The sequence below is a fragment of the Podarcis liolepis genome (assembly GCF_965112155.1).
Source record: "Podarcis liolepis genome assembly, chromosome: 11".
NCBI lineage: Eukaryota > Metazoa > Chordata > Lepidosauria > Squamata > Lacertidae > Podarcis > Podarcis liolepis.
Window position 1 is genome coordinate 37482779 of NC_139565.1, and position 20000 is coordinate 37502778.

General features: G+C 39.7%; 1 protein-coding gene and 1 long non-coding RNA gene across 12 annotated transcripts in view; one reads left to right on the top strand and one right to left on the bottom strand.

The window, feature by feature from the left end:
- The window catches only part of LOC310688733, a 152541-nt gene extending 138958 nt beyond the window's left edge, over positions 1-13583 (top strand). For 6 of the 9 annotated variants that reach the window (XR_014517096.1, XR_014517097.1, XR_014517100.1 and 3 more), the window contains 5 exons: positions 1-477; positions 5697-5755; positions 8182-8312; positions 9699-9929; positions 13175-13579. The exon at positions 1-477 is cut by the window's left edge. This is a non-coding gene — a long non-coding RNA (uncharacterized lncRNA). Of the gene's footprint in view, positions 478-5696; positions 5756-8181; positions 8313-9698; positions 9930-13174 lie in introns of all 9 variants that reach the window. The other 3 variants (XR_014517098.1, XR_014517099.1, XR_014517102.1) reach the window with 3 other exon arrangements.
- Positions 1-20000, bottom strand: part of AP3B1 (adaptor related protein complex 3 subunit beta 1) — a 142771-nt gene that overhangs the window by 17451 nt on the left and 105320 nt on the right. For all 3 annotated transcript variants that reach the window (XM_083465201.1, XM_083465200.1, XM_083465202.1), the window contains 3 exons: positions 10018-10249; positions 7246-7330; positions 2133-2230 (listed from right to left, as the gene is read on the bottom strand). In XM_083465201.1, coding sequence (XP_083321327.1) covers positions 2133-2230; positions 7246-7330; positions 10018-10249 — 415 coding nt within the window. The remainder of the gene's footprint in view (positions 1-2132; positions 2231-7245; positions 7331-10017; positions 10250-20000) is intronic.

Here is a 20000-nt window from a genome sequence, read left to right on the forward strand (position 1 = left end):
TGCAATATCCAGTTTTACTTAAAATTGCACTCCAAGATGACAGTTTAAGAGAAGGGGAGAAAAGTAGATCACAAAATATGACGAAGCCTCAAGTCACTCACTCACCTTGGTTTGCTGAGCACGTGCAAAGTAGGCTTTAGCCAGCAAAGAGTAAGAACAGCAAATAGTTAGGAACTAGTTAAGGGAGAAAATAATTGACCTTATTTTTTATCATAGGACACAACTACACGGAAAAAAAAGGAAATCAAATAGTTGTGAAGGCTATCATTATTTCTAGACGAAAGACACAGAGAAGAAGACCCACAAAACTGCTTATTAAACATTTATATTAAATATATATCATATTCACGTGTTTTGGGCGGCTGTAATAAATACACAAGGATTTTTTAAACTTTCTAGAACAGAATGAAAGGACTGATTAATGCAAATTCCAATATGAGAAGACACAATGGAATCTAAAGGTCAGAGACTGTCCAGGTGAGCTTATAAATAAACCAAAAAGCACTTTTCTGTTTGGCTTCTTTAAACACAATACCAAATAAAACCTTTTGCAAAAAGAATTTGTAGTACAGGAAAGTCCTTCATATATATTTGATGTGATGCCACACAAAAAGCCTGCGAGTTATGAGACAGGCAGAGCAACCCTGTTATGTGATTGTGCATAAGTACAGAGTCTATGATGGAGCAACAGCAAAATCCAAAGCTCTGCTGGCTAGCTGTGGGTGGGGGAACACCTAACAAACAGAGCCACATAACTACGCCAACCACAGAGCTAGTGCAGCTTTGTGGCCTCTGTGGATGTGCGGGGGGGGGGGGGTCGGGGGCGGAGGCAGAGGTTAGGATGTGCACATTCCTTGTCTTCTCCTATACAACTCATTTTGGCCCTCACTGCCCATTATCAAGGAAGGGCACAGAGCTTTTTGGCTTTGCACTATGGAGACTTCTGACAGTGGGTCAGACTTTCTGCTGCATCCTATGCAGCTCAGCCATACTTTTGGTGAACACAGAATTGCTCCATTCTATATTTTTAAAAGTGCGACAAAAAATGTGGGTGCCAACTAAGTAGCTAAGCCATACTTCTTTTGAAACTGAAGAGATTAAGGCTAAATAATGCTGTAAGAAGTAGGTCACACAAATGAATTTTAATGGAGTAGGGACAAAGTATACTAGCTATATACAAGCAAAAGCTTTAGAAAGAGGACTGGAAATATAAAGGAAAATGTGTTGGAATTGTTTTTCTGAGTAGGTTACACCAGTATTCCAATCACTAGGACTAATATGAAATGTCCAAGTGCACAGGAAGCCATAGTTTGGTTAAATAGATATATTTATTGCTTCACACAACAAGGAGTCCTAAATTTAAAAAAAATACACTACAGTGGTACCTCTGGTTGCGAACGGGATCCATTCTGGAGGCCCGTTCACAAAATGAAAAGAACACAACCCGAAGCGGCGCATCTGCGCACGCGCGGGTTGCAACTCGCCGCATCTGCGCATGCACGAGCAGTGAAACCCGGAAGTAACTCTTTCCGGTACTTCCGGGTCACCGCGGGACGTAACCTGAAAGAATGTAACATGTAGCGAACGTAACATGAGATATGACTGTACAGTGGTACCTCAGGTTACATATGCTTCAGATTACAGACTCCACTAACCCAGAAATAGTGCTTCAGGTTAAGAACTTTGCTTCAGGATGAGAACAGAAATCGTGCTCTGGCGGCGCGGCAGCAGTGGGAGGCCCCTTAAGCTAAAGTGGTGCTTCAGGTTAAAAACAGTTGCAGGTTAAGAACGCACCTCCGGAACAAATTAAGTACTTAACCTGAGGTACCACTGTATATGGTACAATAGCCATTAAAACAGTACATGTATACTCAAAAGAATCACCTAGATAAGCAAAATACACACAAACTCACACAGTGGTTATGGCCTAATCATGAGGTGTGTTTTTTTAAAAAAAGTTTCAATCAGTTTCTTAGTACCAGTGCAATATGAAATGAGTGTTACTTAGGAGGGCAGTCAACGGAAATATTGGGGTTAGACCAGAAAAATATGTTCTCATTTAGAACAATATGATTTTACTGCATTTGCAAAAAGGTCCAGAACATCCATCTTATTTTAATTTTTTTCCTTACCTCGTTCTCTCTTAAAGTCTTTTTCCGACATAGTAACTGGTAAAAGTAGTTCTCCGACAGGGGGTTGAATATTAATACTGAACTGATCATCTTTTGTACTGTGGAAAAAACCAGAAAGGTAAATGAATGGTTTAGTAAGATAAAACACTTGTCTTATCAGTAAAGAAATAAGGAACAATTTATATAATGACCAGTCTTCACCCGCACCAAAAAACCAGCCACCAAAATTTTAAATATTCAGCAGAATCCATACCTAGGATGTTCATTGTTTTCACCTCTGATTACATCATTCCACAGCACACAGAATGGCTACATCTGTGTTCCAACTATGATAAAGTGGTAAAACTTTTATATTCCCTAAATTACTGTGCCCCAGAACCAGTGCCTCTTTTCTAGCAGTACGCAGTACCAGCACCATTTTTCTAGAAAAAAGCACTGGTGCTGGAGTGCCTTCTTCCTCCTTCCAGACCTCTGTGAGACATGGGGTACGGGCTGAAGTTTAGAAGTGGCCAGGCAGGCCCTTCACCAGCGCCCTCCCGGCCCTGAGGTAAAGTGTGTGTGTAACAAAGCTCTCGTAACTTGCTACCACCAGCGCTAGTTGCTTGGTAACTGTGCACAACCACTTTAAGCCGCCAGAGAGCAGGATGGAGATGAAGGAACCCCTCCCACCCCACCCCAACCCCCCGCTTGGGTCCCTGCTCATTTTCACTGCCACTGCCACTTTTACCACACCAAGCATCAATCTGTTTCTATGCCAAAAAAGATAGGATTGTGTGTTCTTTTTGAAGGCCAAAAATCATATTGTTACCACCTTCATACAGAGAACTATGCAGTGGTTTTGTAGATCTGAAATAAAGCATGGAAAACTTCAAGAAAATAAAGGGGTTGTATTGGTCATGTGTAAGGTGAACATCTTTCTAAGCGTGCTAAATAAGTGTTAGGTCCAATCTTCAAGTTAAGGATTCTCTCTTTACTATCTTTAATTAGATGTATTTCTTGGAAAGCTTTGCTTAATAAAAATAGTGCTTACCAAGGAGTTCTTCCAGGCGCTTTTAATTCTTTATTAGAGTTTTGCATCATTTATATAAGGAACTATTTTAAAACTCCTAAATGTTTTATTACCAATTTTTACCTTTCCTTTATATAATTTGCTTTTACTGAATCGCTTGCTCCAGTACATTACAAGAATAGCAAATTTTGCTATGCAAATCACAGTCAATGATTGGCATCTAAACCAATTGATCTACCCATTACCACTATCTGCCTTCCCACACAAGCCTTACTACAAAGCTATTGATTTAAACAGTGCCGATCGGTTTCCATTTTCTGATTTTGGGCAGGCTAATTAAGAAAGTGAGTAATTGTGATTACACTGCTTCAGGATCAATTACATTTGATGTAAGACAAAGTACTCCTTTTGGAACAATGTAAGGGAAATAATTATAATCAGAAATGGTTTATGGGGGTGAACCTTTTCATAACAATACGGCCAACACCACACATACTTTTATTATTCTGCGGGCTTAACATATATAAAACAAATAATATATAAAATGATTTTAATAGAATCAGTAAGTTTAGTTTACATAGGTAAACTATGTTCTATTAAATAGTGTAAGAGAAAAAGGTAAACATTATTTTTGCAGGGGAACTGGTGTGGATTGCCATCTTTGACAATCACACAGAGAATACAGGAAACTGGCATCGAAGGGCAGCACAATGCAATGGCTGCTAGAATGGATTTGGAATGAAGAGGTTTTTATTGAGAACTTGCACTTCAGTCTTGCGATGTCACAGGGGCTAGAGTGCTAGGCAATGAAAGTATCTCAGAACCCTCTGTAGGAGTGTCAAGATTCAGCCCTGCCCCAAACTTGAACCTGTGGTCTCCACTGGTTCTCCACACTATCAGTGACCATGAAGATATCTGTGCCCCAGGACTGAAGTCTCACACTCCAGCTGCCGGAGTTCCTGGCTAGCTCTCGGACCCACCCACCCAACTTTCCTCAGGACCACAGCAGTAGAAGAGATGTGAGCCAAGCAGAAGCTTTAGAGCCACTGCAGAAATACCTAGTGAAAAGGAAGTGGATGGAAGCACGTCCTTGGACCAGGGCCGCCTGGCTCAGAGCCAGGAGGGGACGAAGCCTGCAGTTTCTATATAAGCTCCCAGTCTGAAGCAACAGCTGTAATCTGAGCTCCAGCTTTTTTGATGTGGGGAACTAGACAAAGTGGCAGTTGACCGGAAGAAACCTAGTGCCTTGCCCCTGTAAGTTTTGGGTGTCACTGACTGTTGTTTGAGGATCACCTTAGCAGCTGGATTTTGGCTGAGAGACGGAGGTGGGTTGGTGCTGTTGGAGGCTGTATTCCTAGAATTTTAAGGATACAGTCCCAACCTCCTTTGAGTCCGTTCGCCTGCTGGTGACGGACTGGCCCCATTTGTACATCCCATTTAGAAAGTGTGGGAGAAAAATATGTGTTATTTGGTACTCCTTAAAATATTCACCTAGCTAAAAGTTTAAAATCCAACCTCTTTTTAGCAACATAATTTTTCATTCATTTTAACTGTGTGTTTAAAAAAACCTTTAATTGAGTAGTAGAATAGCAACTATTTGGTTTCTTATTTCAACTCTAAACTTGGTGCTTAGCTTGAGCTGTGTCATTGGGTTCACATTGTCCAAATCATTAAAATGAATACACCACTGGTGTCTGAGGCAAATCTATTTACAGTGACGTTACTCATAGACCGGTGTTGAAGAATATTGATCTTTCTTGTTTGTCTAATAGGAAAATAATAAACAATTACTAGGCAATGTTGGAGAAAGTAATCAGTTTTTATATATCACTAATACAGCAGACCTCCCAAAACATAAAGGTGATGATCTGCATAAAATCAATGTGTTATGCTACATTGCTTATATTTATCACTGCAAAGAATCTCAAGCCTTCAGTGGCTTAAGTCTGGAACTGAACTATTAGTTTGCTGAGAGAGGGGCACTCAAAAGTGCACATACTTTATATAAAAACATGAACATTTAAAAAACATTCTATGCAATATTCAATGCAAGATCAACATACTATAATGCCAAATCATGCCAGCCTTTAAAGATGCTCAAAAGCAGATCATGAATACTGTTATTATATCACTCATAAAAATGCTGCAGATAATTTTAATACCTTTTTGAATAATCTAAAACATGATAAAGGAACTACTGGATTAAAAAAAAATACCATAAAATTCCACATGCAAGGAAGTATGAAGCCAATATCACTTTGTGGAACAGAATAGTGAAATTACATCTGCAGTATATGAACTTCAGCATGTTTACTTCCCAGATTTCCTTAGCTAGAATGTATGTTTGCTCTCTGACTATGGTTTATTTGTTGAAGCACCAGCAAATATCAGGTTAACTAGCCTGCTGAAATTACAGTAAAGAACTGTTGATGATCTTATGGAAGGCTAAGCAGGGAATCACACCAGCAAAAAATCTAATGGTATAATGAATGTTAAGCAAACACATATGACTCATAAGTCTACAAACTAATTGAGACTCATCCACTATCTTGTAGGGGGAGACCTGGTGTGTCTGGCTGCCTCCAGAACATGAGTGGCACTGCTGAATACAAAAGTAAGCCAGCTGAGATAGGCCTACCAAATTGGTAAATCTGTGCCTGGACTGTACTACTTCAGGCTTCAAATGGGAGGCTCTTATCTAAATGTTCTCTCCCCTACCACAAAACATAACTTCATTACATTATTTTCTGATCCACAATATTAGACAAACAATTTGTTTAAGAATTTGTTTACCTTAGATTACTTTGGATTCATACTTTTAGGATTGAGGGCAGGGGAGAAAAGAAAGCAGCCCTTCTTTCACACACTTAAATATATAACTGAAGAACCAGCTATAAATATTACAACACCTGGGAGTGGAAGGAGCCCAGATAGATTTCTGGGACCCTCCTGGTGCAACACATCCATATGCTCTGCATACTTTCACAAGGGTCTTGTTAGCAGGGGCTGGGTTTCACTTTGGCCTGATTTGCACGTCACAGTAAGCCAAACTATTGTTTGCTGGAATTGCACAAACATGTTGGCTCTTGGATAGCAGCTCAAATCTGCACTGCTCCATGGTTTGACTTAGCGAGCCACCCAAACTCTCCTCAGCCACAATCTGTAACTGTAGGACAAACCTTGGTGAACAAGGGCAGGGTAACGGGCAAGTCCTGCCTTCAATTAAATTATGCCCTCAAAGAGGACATTTCATCATTCATTCTTATGGGGAAAGAGTAACCATTCACTGGTGCAAATGAATGTTAAAGGGGTACAACTCCGGGACATTATTGGGGAAAAGGCTAAATCTGTCCCCTGTTCCCAATATGGAAAACCTATTGCCAAAGCTTGTGATGCTGGTGTCAAGGAACAAGCTTTGTTTCTTCGTTACACATAAAATAAAGCTGCCTGTTCACCCACAGTACTCAGTGGAAACCACCTCAGTACAGAGATCCTTTTCTTGTTCACACTAGAAATGATACCAAAACACAGGCATGCAAATGTTAAGTACTGAGCTTTCCAGAGGGGACCAAACAGATACTTTTACATATGACTAGTCTGATATAATGGAGGTGCTCATTATTTTGTAAACCATTTTCTGTGGTAAGCAGAAACACTTCCTGAACTTCTTTTGTCTAAAGGGGTGGGATATCTGGGGTGGTGGGCTTTACAGTAACCATGGTTCTTTAAGGTGACTGACTGCTGATTTCAGCCCCTGGATACTGACAAGCTATGACACTGTTGCCAATCTAAATATACTAGCAGCAAGAAAACAATGTATTAACTAAATTGTGCATTATGTAGTTATTTGGAGAGCCATATTATCAGTATAATTATTTCATTTATTAAATTTCTATTGTGTTTCTATAAAAACACAAAAATAGAACTTTTCCATCTCTGTATTAAGCATACTGATCAACCTTCAGAGGCTTAAATAAAACCCGCCTTAGCATAATGCGTTAATATTCAAACAGCACAACAGGACAAAAAAATTGTATTTTCTTCCATTCATTTCCCCTACACATTAATGATCTATTTTTGAAAAGCCACTGCAGCGTAACTTACCACAACTGGAAATTGGCAGCCTGGGTAGAATCACAAAAGTCAATCCCTACTGAGACTGTCATAGATTCCCCAGGTTCAAGAGATTCTATTGAATAGAACATAAAGCAAAACATTGAAAAAGTTAGATAAATCAGTGTAACAACAAGGCTTTTGAAAACTTGTATTAGGTTCTGCCTACTTTAACGTATTCCTTAAACATTTACTGACTTTGCAAAATTTTAGAACAAATATTTGCTTGGCTTTTGATCAAGTGTTAGTCATTGGAATGATGAAGAAAATAATTAGATAACAGGGACTGTTAACTGACCCTTTGGGGTTCTCTTCAGTGAGCTGCATGTAGATACATATTTATCAGTGTCAGAAATGACACTGGAGATATTGAGATAACCTTGGTAGGCTGTTACTTGAAAATTCTCTGCTATAATAAGTTAAGAACAAGAAATCTTATCAAACAATTATTCCAATTTACAGAAAATACCTGATTCAACTGTTGTAATGTATTTAACTTTGAGATTTAAGAACAATTTGCTTATTTGTCAGAGAAATTTAAAAGGATCAGTGAAGAGAATACCTTTGTTCCATCAATTTACTAGAAAACTATAGCAGCCTTTATTTACAATGTCAGAATATGTGTGCAATATATTACATGCAATAATATATTATAGTTATTGCATTAAAATACCCAAACATTTAAATCTTAACTAATGGGTAAGATTACTTTAACATGAAACATCACAGAACGTGTTTCTAGGAAAAGTGCTATCCAAAATTAGTTTAGCTAAAACACACACACACATTACTATACTGATTATTTTGATCACAAAGTATGTTATCTTACTTTTATATTTTTCTTACTTTTAAATCTGATTCTCTTGAATTGCACTTTATCTTCCATGGTGCTTACTTGTTCTGTTTTTATATTTTTGCTGAATCCAGATTCTAACCGCCAATATAGTTTCTTACTTCACTTTATATTTCACTGAAAGCTCTTCACAGAACTAAAGATTATTCGTCATATTACTCTATGATGTTCATTTCACTTACAACATATAGACTACACATTCTGGGTATGTATGAATGCACTGCTTTTTAATTAAACTGGCTTTACTCCATTCCTGCTTCTTAGGTCTGATTCATATATTTAAGGGAATAATTGTGTGCATGCTTGCACTGAAGTAAGTCTCACTAAATTCAACAGACCTTACACAAGTGTGATTAAGATTGCGGATTAATCAAGCAGTCTCCTCATAAGCATTGTGGGGAATAATGAACAGTCAATATAAGGCATAGCAATATGTGCAGAAAATTCTGGGTTTGAGCCTCATGTTGAGCAAAAGATTCCTGCATTGCAGGGGACTGGACTAAATGGCCCTTGTGGTCCCTTCACTCTACAAATCTATGAATTCACATATTCTCCTTTCCTTCTTTTTGAAGAGAGGAGTTATTTTGCAACTTTTATGTCCATATGCCCATGTCTTGTCATGATACTGATATGCTGTCATCCATTTTTCATCTCATTTACTTGCGACTACAATGCTTTCTATGGGGTGCTTTATCTGAAGATGGTTCAAAAGTTTCAGTTGCCACTCAGCAATAGCAAAATTTATAGTAATAGTGTGCAGAAAGTGTATTGCTCCTTTTCTGGCTCTACTGCACTGGCTTTGTATTAGATCCCAAGACCTATTCAAAGTGCTGGTGAGAATTCCCGAAACCCAATTCCTCTCCGCTCTCATGAGTGAGCATTTCCCACTACACCAAAAGACCTTCTGCTCATGGCAAGAGCACCAACTGATAATCATGAAAAATGCTAGAATATGATTATGAATGTCCTTAGAATGAGAGAGTTGGAAGGGATCCTAAGGGTCATCTAGTCCAACCCCAGTGAAGACTAATAATTATGAGTTGTTCCCTCCCCCATTCTGGTGTATTATTATGAATTATCCTAACGGATCTGTCCTTCACAATTATTAACCTACCCTAATACTTGTGATTTCCTGTACTATTACAGGAAATACCTCCATTTTATGTGTATGCATCATTAAATACAGCCCTGTTCAAGTTCTTTATTAACATCCAAGGGCAAGAAATGTGTAGAGGGCACGTGTTCCTCTGAACTAGTGCAATGAGATTTCCCCCTCTCCTCTCCTATGTGGTCCCATAATCACTCTGGGGTTGGGGGAACCCCAGAATAGATTTTGGGGGAGGCGTTGGGGGGTGTTGTGTTGTGTAAGGAGAAATCCTTGTAGTACTGACAGAACATTTTGCTTAGCACTACACTGAACACAGCCCTATATTGCTAACTTTACTAGCAATATTAATATCCCAATGTTATTAATATATGTATCAATACATTTTACACACTTTTTAAAGTTTTTGCATTTAATTAAATTGCATTTAAAAATCTTAACACTGCTCTATTCCTGCTATTTAATTGAGATGCTACCCTGTTTCAGGACTCTGGACTGAGAATATGGAATATAAAATGAAAAAGAAAAAACTTCCCTACCACCTATCTGCAGACCAATCAAAGAAGTACCACAGATATCAATAGGACTGTGGACATTACTATGCACTGGATTGCAAGTCATTAAATAACTATGAAGGTTCACCTAATTGAACCACAGAAAACAGTTGACAGTTAAAAGATCTACCTGCTCCTGGAATCAAAGGTTCAAGGTTTGTTTGTTTTTGAATGCATCTAAGTCTTAAAAAGTTAAGATGCTACAGAGGCTAGAAAAATATATTGCAGTTTCAAAATTATAGAACAATTACCTATTGGGTTAAACACATGCACTTTCATGCCAGTAGGCAGCTTTTTTTCGCCCAAGTGGATATTTTCTATCTTCTGGTCAGTGGTGTTAGCCAAGGTCACTTGGACAGATACCATCTGATCATTGTAAATGCATGGCTGTCTTGAGAAGTGATAATGAGCTGCTAATCCTTTCCCACTCATTCGGTGCAGGAGTTCATGAGTTCTGGTTGGCACAAAGGCTGGAACACTGACCTATTGCATAGGAAAAATTAAAAGTTAGTAAATACAGACTATCAAGTTCTTGCATGGGTTGGGAAAAAAAAGATGCACGAAATCAATATTACATTCTATGAATATCTAAAATGCAAGGATTAGACTGCATATTGCTTTCAGGTGAAAACCTGTAAGGAAATAATCAAAGCAACATGGGGGGGGGGAAAGGAATTGGATAACATTAAAATCTACAGAGGGAAACAGAAAGGAAGAAAGGGGGATGACCTCACTGGTATTCTTTGTATGCATAAAGTCTAAGTTTCAATTCTTGGTATCTCCGGTTAAAAGTGAACTCATGTAGGTTCAAGAAAGATCCTCTGCCCAACACCTTGAGAAACTACTGCTGGTCATAGCAGATGATACTGGAACAGATGGACCAATTCTGCAGTATAGTACAAGCCAGCTTGTACATATGCAGTCAGCCGTATATCACCAGAGCATTAGCTAAATTTTTTTAAACTGTCTTTCACATAATGAAAACACACAAACCAGAAATCCTACCTCTTCCCCCAGAGTTCCTTATCTACAAAGCAGTAAGTGTTAACAAAGCAGTATTTTTAGATTCTAAAGATTTTAAATTTATAAGATATGTACCAAAGAAAAGGACAATGATTCTCCACCCATTCATAATGATGCAGCAATTTCAGATCAGAATTCCAAACCAGAGACCATTCATTTCATTGTTATAATAAAAATATCATGACCATTATTGGTTTTCAAATGTAGCAACTGCTTCCTTAAATATGTACATTCATTGTATGATGCACATCCCTTAATAGAGAGAACATCCCCAGACATCTCTCCCTAGTAGACCTAGGTTTGCAGTAGATCCTACTCTTGGTTAAGTCTAGAAACACAGCTAACTTGTCTTAGGATATCAAGAGAGGCAGCCACAGAACTGGCACAACTTGCCACTGCTAACAGGAAAAGGATCAAGTGTCATCTCTGCAGTCACAGAAACAAAAGGAAATTGCAACAAAAATGTGCACGGACTGCTTGAGTAGCATTAAGCTGTGTTTGCAAGGTCTGTAAGATTTGTTGTTATATAATGTCCACAGTGTTAATTGTGCAAAAAATTGTTCTAGATTTAAAGAACTGAGGGATCAGTTAGACCCTCTTACCATGTACATTATGGAATAGGCTTCATTTCAATTATTTATGCATGGAAGGTAGCATGGTTGTTACTTGCAAATGGTGCCACTCTGAATACTTTCCAACAGATATTCTATTTGTACAACTTTCTTGGAGTACATTTGACTGCAAATGCACCTCCGACCCCTTTTGACCCTGATCCAGTCAAATTTTCCACTGATGGTAGATTAGATTGCTCTGCGAAAACATTTCTATGCTTAGTGCTGTGCAGAAAATAGAGCATTGTGGAGCATAGATAAGGCAGAAGGTGGTAAGCAGTTTTTAAAACTGAGTAGAATTTTTTAATGTGTTTAAATCTTAAGTTTTTCTAATTGACAAATCGTACAATTTGTCTCCCAGTTTCAAAAGAGCTACCTACGTCAAGATTTTTGCAATATGCACATTTAAATTAAATGTATTAATCTTTAGTGTACCGAGGCTACATTTAATCAATTTAACATCAGATCATTAATCATCTGATTTTTAGTCTAGCTAAAATAATCTTTATGCATACATATATGTACGATAATTTTTCAGTGATCTTCAGCTGCACATAGGAAGAAGCATTCCTCAGCCGGGCACTGGCTTCTTCACTCATGTACATAAACAATATTACATATGGTGGAAGGCGGGGAAGAGGAAGAAACCCATTCAACCTGTAGAACCTTGTTTCATGTTACTGTTTATGACCACAGCTTGAGTCAGAGCGTGAACATTTGGTACCAACCTCTTTTGCTGAATTTTTACTGTTCTGTTTTGGCTGGAACCATTTTCTTTTATAATTGCATATTATATTGTTGTAATCTGCCCTGCTGCCTTATGGTGAAGGGCGGATAAGAAATCTTACCAAAAAACAAGCTAACAAGCAGAATTCTTTTTGCTGCTCACCCTCCCCCAAGCTAGACATTATATGTAAGTACACAGGTCAAAAAGTATTTTAACCCGTCAGTTGTCTGAATGAAATATTAAAAAACCATTACTGGAGCATGAGCTATACAACTGAAGAAACTCAAAATAGCATCAAGACTGGGTGGAATTGTTTTATGTAGGCTGATTCAATACAAATGTTGTAAATATGTTTAAATGAAGCCTCCCCTAAAGAGTTAACATGCATTTAGGAACTGTATGATAAACCACTACAAATCATATTGGCATACATTTAAGAAAGTCATCTATGTACTTTTAGATGTTTTATGAAAATAACCAATCAATTCTGCAGACACAACATTATTTCTAAAGGAAATCTGTGTGCATATAGATACAGGAAGACAAACCACACATATTTTATCAGTTTATTACAGTAAGCAAATAAGCGTGGAATGAGAGTGCACATAACTGTCTACTTAGTGCTTACTGAAACATTTATAAGAGCTGTTATCTCCCTAATAACAGACAGACAGCGTGCAATTTTAGAAAGGAGAAAAGCTTCATATTTTCAACACTTCACTAAAAAGTAACTGAAGAGTGTAAAATGAAAAATACTCTGTGCAGTTAGCTGGTAATGGACCATATTATCAACTCAAGTTAGATTTATATGATACAAACTAATCACTAATAGTTATTTTATGACATGGCATGTCTGCTTCCTGGGGGGTGGCTTTAAGATTAAAACTGTAAAACTTTTAACGCCACTGCTGAATATTTCTTGAAGAAGAAGAAGAAACACGCAAAATTTCAAGTTACTGTTTTCCAAAATGCTTTTTCAAAATGTGTAACTCAGCAGTCCAATCCAGGGACCTGTTTGTGTGTTTCAATGTCTGGAAACAGTCCCAGAAGTTGCCTTTTTGGCTGCAAGAATCATGCAATATTATAGTATAAATGCAAAAAGAGCCTTGCAAAGCATTCCACCAACCACCTATGACAGTCCACTAAGAGCCTGATAAACCTCCTATTTCGACCCGAGACTGCAAAAACAGAAGGCTGGTATCAGCAGCATTTGGGTGCGGTAAAACACAAGTTGTAAGAAACGTATTTGCTATGGAAGGTGTAACCAGTTAGCATTGAAGTGATAAATATGTAATTAAAGTTATAAACATTAGATGTTGCCCTAAATTCTAGGTTCTCCATAAGTATTTCTGTTGTTAGACACCGAGTTTATTATGCTGATAGTGAAATTTCTCACTGCTTTTGGAAATCTAAAATGCACTTTTGCATCAATTCCATTTTAAACACAATTCATGATTTAAATAAATACAACTGATATTTTAGAAATTCATGCTTCTACACGAATCTTTTTGAGGTTAATGCAGATTGCCCAATCTTGCTATTCATACTGCTCTAAATGTATCCTTTCTGCTAAAATGTAGCTATTACTGTCTCCTACTTGCTCCCTTTCTAATTTTGACTGACATATTTTCCAGTTCAACACCACTATGGTCAGAAGCTTCTATTGATCAGGTTCAACACATATAACAAAAGAAACTTGTCTGGATGAAATATACATTTTGTTCAATTAATGTCTATTGTCTACAATCAAAGGAATCTTTAAAATTATGTTTTGTTAACAGTGAGGGACAGAATAATTTATTCTGTCTTTGGAAGTAACTTTTCAATGGCCCTTCTATCCAAGACATAATCCAAAAATGACCTACAGTGGTACCTCGGGTTACATACGCTTCAGGTTACAGACTCCGCTAACCCAGAAATAGTGCTTCAGGTTAAGAACTTTGCTTCAGGATGAGAACAGAAATCGTGCTCCGGTGGCATGGCAGCAGGAGGCCCCATTAGCTAAAGTGGTGCTTCAGGTTAAGAACAGTTTCAGGTTAAGTACGGACCTCCGGAACGAATTAAGTACTTAACCCGAGGTACCACTGTACTAAGCTATGAGCTATTTCCTCCTACATATACTATGTGGGTATGCTCCAGTAACTCTGAAATTTAAGAGGAGAAGGGAAGGGACATCAGATTAGTGTTCAAAGAAAGAAAAGCTTGTGGCATTAAGGGAAAAGTTGCCATATGGAAGAAATCAAATGGAAAAATATTAACAGTAACTGTTTTCATCCATTAAATATTATAAATTGTAAGCAAATTAAAGTACTGAATGTTCTAAAACAGATAAAGCATCTTAAAAAGCAGAGACATCACCTTGCCAATAAAGGTCCCATGGACTGCAAGAAGATCAAACCTATCCATTCTTAAGGAAATCAGCCCTGAGTGCTCTCTGGAAGGACAGATCCTGAAGCTGAGGCTCCAATACTTTGGCCACCTCATGAGAAGAGAAGACTCCCTGGAAAAGATCCTGATGCTTGGAAAGATGGAGGGCACAAGGAGAAGGGGACGACAGAGGACGAGATGGTTGGACAGTGTTCTCGAAGCTACCAACATGAGTTTGACCAAACTGCAGGAAGCAGTGGAAGACAGGAGTGCCTGGCGTGCTCTGGTCCATAGAGTCACGAAGAGTTGAACACGACTAAACGACAAAAATAAGCATAAGCAGAGACATTTCCACATTGCACAAGGAGAGGATTTTTGATTTCCATTGATCCCCACACTGCAACTCCCCCCAATTCCAGGATTGGAATTGGGACATTGATGAGGCTCTGTGGAACTACTGGATCTTTCAGTGCTATCTCATCTGGATCTGTAGCCTGTTGAAGAGTGTGGTCTAATATATTGTTGTCACAGACAAAAGGACTGATGTTGTTTATCTTTGTGTTCATCCTTCTTGACAGGAAGCATCTTTTGTTTATCCCATATCTCAAAAAGGACTTTTTGAGCGGGTCCCCATAAAGCTTTCCCCCATTGAATGCGGAATTGGCCAGGTGTCCTTGGGATCCTGCATCTACATCCCAGTTGCCAGATATTGCAGAGCCAGATATTACATTGCCAAGATGTTCACTATCACTGCTCTTGGAAGGCTGGCACAATGGAGCGCTTCTGTAGACAATCTACAATGTGTTTGGGTACATCCCCCCTGGAGGTGAGATCAGTGACTCACAGGATGCTTATTCTAGCCGTAACGCTTCTGCCTCAAAATCCAAGTGGCACCGCCTCTACTCACTTGTCACAAGCATTCCTTGGTCCTCCTTTGCTTTCAGACAGGATAATCACAGTTTAGGATAAAGTTGCTACTGGCACACCCACAATTAGGGTAGCCAATTGGCCCATAATATTAGTTGGGAAGAGGTAGTGTCTATTCACCAGCTTGCATGATGGTTTGTTTTTTTCCAGTGTTGTCTGCTCAGTATTCCGCAGCTTTTGGAATGAATCTGGGAAAGGGAGGGTAGCCAGACGTGGCGGTCCATCCAGAAAGGCAGATTTGGCTCCTTTGGTTGCTGCTGTAGCTTTTGCCTCAGTTTCCATGGGTTGTTCCTCAGGGAGTTCCAGGACTCTCCTTGCTTTGGCCACCAGAGCAGGAAAAATTTATGACCGAAGAAGCCTACACTTCAGGGGTGGTGCTTTCAACTCTTCTGCAAACAGCTCACCCTCTTCCTTATCGTTTGAGGCCAATGAGGGCTCAGAATCTGAAAAAAATGCCCAGGGTGACTGCCCTCTAGGATCCCTTGGGAAAAGGGCAGAATCCAGATCTTAATGACAGAGAATTCCTACAATTTATTTTCATGCCTCAGTAATTAAATTATTTTGTTAAAACAGTGCATGTAGTTCTTAAAATACCGTATTTCAAGTACAAGAGTGAAATATGATTCACCACATTTCTCTGAAATGTTATGACTGGTTTTTACAAGATGTAGCTGGAAGCTTTACATTGACATACTTCATAAAGCCAAATCCTCCAAGTGCCCTGGAAATGTGAGGTGCAGTAATGCGAATGTGGCTTGTGCCATTAGAGTGCTTTGAAATATGAGTACTCCTCATGAATATTAAGGTCTGTCATATGCCACAGATTCCCTTTGAAACAGTTGACTTCACAGAGACTAGATATATGCTCTAGTTTTAAAAATATGCTTAAGTACTTTGCTGAACCAGTCATTAACTTGCAAAGTTGTCCACTTGCAAATAACTTTTTTAAAAGTGCTCCATTTTTTACCTTGCTGAAAGTAAAAGCAATATAGAAATTAAATTATGTTGAACTCTTCCAAAAGTTTCAGCCAGACACCTAAATGCAATTATTGGGACCTGCCAAATTGTTCTGGAAAAGGCATCCCAAAGCAGAGCTGCCACTACAGTGGTGCCTCGCAAGACGAAATTAATTCGTTCCGCAAGTTTTTTCTTCTTGCGGGTTTTTCGTCTTGCGAAGCACGGTTTCCCATAGGAATGCATTGAAAATCAATTAATGCGTTCCTAGGGAAACCGCTTGCCAGGCTGGCGGTGCGGAGAAGGGCTTTTCTCCGCACCGCAAGCCTTCAGGACAGGTACGGGAACAGAGGGGAAGGGGCGCAGCGCTTTCCCTCTGTTCCCGGGGCTTGCGTGGGAGGAGGGTTTTTCCTCCCCACCGCCAACATTCAGAACAGCATTCTGAATGTTGGCGGTGGGAAGGAAAACCCTCCTCCCACCCCAAGTCTTCAGGAAAGCCATCCGATGCCGGGCGGCGGGAGAAGGCTTTCCCCCTCCCCCTCCCGGCATCGGAGCTTCGTCCCGATGCCGCGCGGCGGGGGGAGACGTTCCCCCTCCGCCGCCCGGCATCGGGGCTTCGTCCCGATGCCGCGCGGCGGGGGGAGACGTTCCCCCTCCGCCGCCCGGCATCGGGAGGAGACGTTCCCCCTCCGCCGCCCGGCATCGGGGCTTCCTCCCGATGCCGCGCGGCGGGAGGAGGCTTTCCCCCTCCGCCGCCCGGCATCAGAGCTTCGTTCCGAAGCCAGCGGCGGGAGGAGGTCCGAGGACAGTGGGGAAGACGCGCTGCGCTTCCCCGCTGTCCCTGAGATTTCCCTATGGGCTGTCGTCTTGCGAAGCAAGCCCATAGGGAAATTCGTTTTGCGAAGCGCCTCCAAAACGGAAAACCCTTTCGTCTAGCGGGTTTTCCGTCTTGCGAGGCGTTCGTCTTGCGGGGTACCACTGTACAGAGAAGGCTCCATCCCTAGTAGCTGTGAAGTCCCCCTCCAAAGGTTGGGGCACAAAGATAAAATCTTATCAGGCAGATTCATATGGAGAGTATATAACAAGGGTGCTTGTAGCTCTGACCATGCAATGAAAAAATATTTGACCTCTATAGGAGCCTGACCATGTCCTCAAACATCATACACACCTTCACCCCAACCTCAGGTTTCTGTGAGTGTCTGACAACTCTCCCTATACACAACATACTGTTTGTACAAATGCCATTACACATATCATGCAGCAATATTTGTTGTAGGCTGCAAAAGAAGATTAGTGAAATGTCCAAAATTAAAATATTTATTGATACAGAGTGCTTCTTCTGCAAAAGAGTGGTAGCTGCACCTCCTTTATCACATAGTTAGAAGAACAGGAGAAAGCGAAATGAGGGAGAGTGGTGGAGCAGGGAGCACCAGATATGGGGCAACACTTGGCTATTCAGGACTCAAAAAAACTTTATGTGAATAATTGGGTGAAAATAACCCATAACAGCCAGCACAAAAACAATGCCTTTCTTTTGTAGGATAGAGCAAACAGAATTTCCCTTGCAAGGACAGCAGGGGGCAAAGCATACAAATTCCTGACCTATATACCCTACTACCAAATGTAGGTCTCACTTCATAAACACCATGGGTTTTCTGGAAATCATTTAAGCAACCATTTGCATAATGAATCAATGATCTCCATTCGCATAACGAGCCAATAACTTCCATTGAGTAACACGGGAAAAATTCTAATGCATTCCCAAACCATGGAATTTGTGGTGTACATATCAAGGTTTGGGTATTAAATCCTTGTGTTTGGATAAGTGAATTCTTGCATAGCCAGCACTTGTAATGCAGGACTTGCATGTACGGTACTTAGAATGAACTGATCCCTCTGCCACCCTGCCTCCCAGCTTGACAGACTTCCCTAATTCTCTGCTAAGAAATGTGGAGATGGGTGTTTAATAAACAAAGACCAGCATCTTCTGTGCCATTTTTGTCTATTTTTGCTTTGGGGGGGATGTTAACATTTGCTTCTGAAAAGGGAAAGTGCATTTCCAAAGAGTGATTTCACATATGGCAGAGATGCAGGTGGGACAGGAAATGCAAGTACATTGTAACTGTCTACTTTATATGAAGTTGCTCGCCATGGAACTATATTTCCTGGGCTTTCCTTTGAAGGCATAATCGGGAATGGAAGATCTCAATCATGTTGGGATAGCTTCCATGTTCCATGTAAGCTATTACTAGAAAGTACCCAAAATCGTAAGGACTGCACTCTTCAGCCTAAGAAGGAGAAGCTGATCTGTGTGGATGGATAAGTGACCCTCAGAATGAATGTCAACCAATAATTGGGAATAGAAGCCTATGCTGGAATAGTGACTCCCCCAAGACAAAAACAGATCATCAAAAACGTTCAGAGAGGCCTGCACTATGCCCACCACCCTTACAAATTCCCTCCACCTGAAGCTCACATGATCAAGGGAAAAGACCTTGCACTAGAAAGAGGCTCTTAATTTCAGTAGAACAAAATCTCTTGGTCCCAATCATACATGTCCATGCCTAACTCCCTTTCCGGGATTTTTCTTGACACTCACTGAGGATGTAATAATATTTTGCAAGGCAAATGTGATGGTATGTATACACAACCCCAGAGGAGTTAAGGAAAAATGGTTAGAGCAAAAAAGGTAATTATCCTGATTTGTTTACTGATTTTACAAAAAAAAACCCTAATGTAAAACATGTTTTGCTCAACAACCAGAGCATTTTATGAACACGTGTTGTATAAGTTATGAAAGCTTTAGGAATATTTATACATTTTAGGTAGGGAATTCAAAATCAACACATTATGGGCTGCACATTTCCAAATCAATTTACTCATCTAGCACAGCATGTGCTACGCTGCCATGTTGGTCCAACACCGCCCACCTGCAAAGCCTCAACTCCAAAATCCACAGTTGGACGATGCCTAAGTTTCTTAAACTTATTTTATAAACACTCACAAACCACAATGACTTAAGGGCACATATCTTACACTTTTGGAGAAACTTTCAGTTTGCTGTGGAAGAAAAGACAGGGCACTGTGGAGTTTTGCTTTTTTCAGGCAGGACAGAGGGTTGATTTGCATAATATTTTCTATATAAAATTATGAAAGCACCAGGAAAGCACTGCCTAAATAGTCCAGGACCTGCATATAAACAATCTATTTCTTTCCATATACTAAACAAAGTTTGTCGCTGAATATCACTAATTATGTCCTCAGCTAATAAAGTGCATTATCACCTTTTCTGGGATTTGTTTCGACTTTGTCACTGAACATCTTAATTCCAAGCTCCTGTTTGAACTCAGTGCTTTGACAAGCACCATCACTACTCAAGGTCTGTGTGAAGGAAGCTTCAAACTGCATATTATCACACGTTGGCAAAACTCAACATTTTATGAAGGGCCCCTGCTCATACTGACATCTTCCTATCATGTGTAAATAAGGTTTGTAACCTTGACTTTAAAGCCCAGCCTTTCTACCTTTTTCTTTTTCCTAAACAAGTGACAAAGAACAAGGAAGCTGATTGAAGGGATCCATTATGTATCAACTTAAAGAAAGGCAAAGTGATTGATGAAACTAG